General features: G+C 63.6%; 1 protein-coding gene across 1 annotated transcript; it reads right to left on the bottom strand.

The window, feature by feature from the left end:
* Positions 1-35: 35 nt before the first annotated feature.
* Positions 36-608, bottom strand: DQ04_24621000 (hypothetical protein; the record flags this gene model as incomplete). The annotated part of the gene is made up of 1 exon (XM_009318243.1): positions 36-608. The coding sequence occupies one exon, from the start codon at positions 606-608 to the stop codon at positions 36-38; it is 573 nt and encodes a 190-aa protein (XP_009316518.1).
* Between the last annotated feature and the right edge of the window lie 52 nt (positions 609-660).

Below are 660 nucleotides of genomic sequence, written 5' to 3'. Positions count from 1 at the left end.
CACACACACACACACACAGACGTACGCGAAATTCCTCATCTGTGAGGCTGCAGGAACTTCATGCGGCGGTGTCTGATCGGCGCGCGTGGCCGGCTGCTGCGCCAAGTGCTCTTCCACGCACTTTGTATACGAGGGCGTGCCACGTACACCACGGCGACTATGCCGTTGCGGCAGCCACTCAACGAGGCCCCGGAGGTGCTACAGGTGGAGGTGCTGCTGCCCCACAGCGACGACGTGGATGACATGGATGGCTTCTCTGATGCGGAGGAAAACGGAACGAGCAAAGACGCTGCGGCGGAGACCATCACGGCGGTGGACGCCTTTGCGCGTGCGAAAGTGGCCAACTTCGTGAAGCGTATGGCGCCCCTGTCCTTATCCACGTCTGCTGCTGCAGCTTCTGCTTGTTCCAGCAGCCAGCTTGTGGCGGAAGTGCGCGCGGTGCAGACGGTGGACGACGAGGAGCCGCTGTTCCACGCCAAGCTGCGCCTCCCGCTGCCGTCCGAGTACGGCGAGCGCTGGGGTGAGGGCCTCGCACCAACAGAGAAAGAGGCGGAGCTCGTGGCCGCCATGCACGCGGAGCGTGTCATTGACGCGCTTGGCTTCCACATGTTCCAGCTTACGTCCAAACAGAAGCGGCACGCTGATGCGGCGCGTGGGGCG

The sequence above is a fragment of the Trypanosoma grayi genome, assembly GCF_000691245.1.
Source record: "Trypanosoma grayi strain ANR4 Tgr_2462_V1, whole genome shotgun sequence".
Lineage (NCBI taxonomy): Eukaryota > Euglenozoa > Kinetoplastea > Trypanosomatida > Trypanosomatidae > Trypanosoma > Trypanosoma grayi.
The sequence above is the reverse complement of the archived record's forward strand: the minus strand, read 5'-3'. Positions and strand labels throughout refer to the sequence as shown.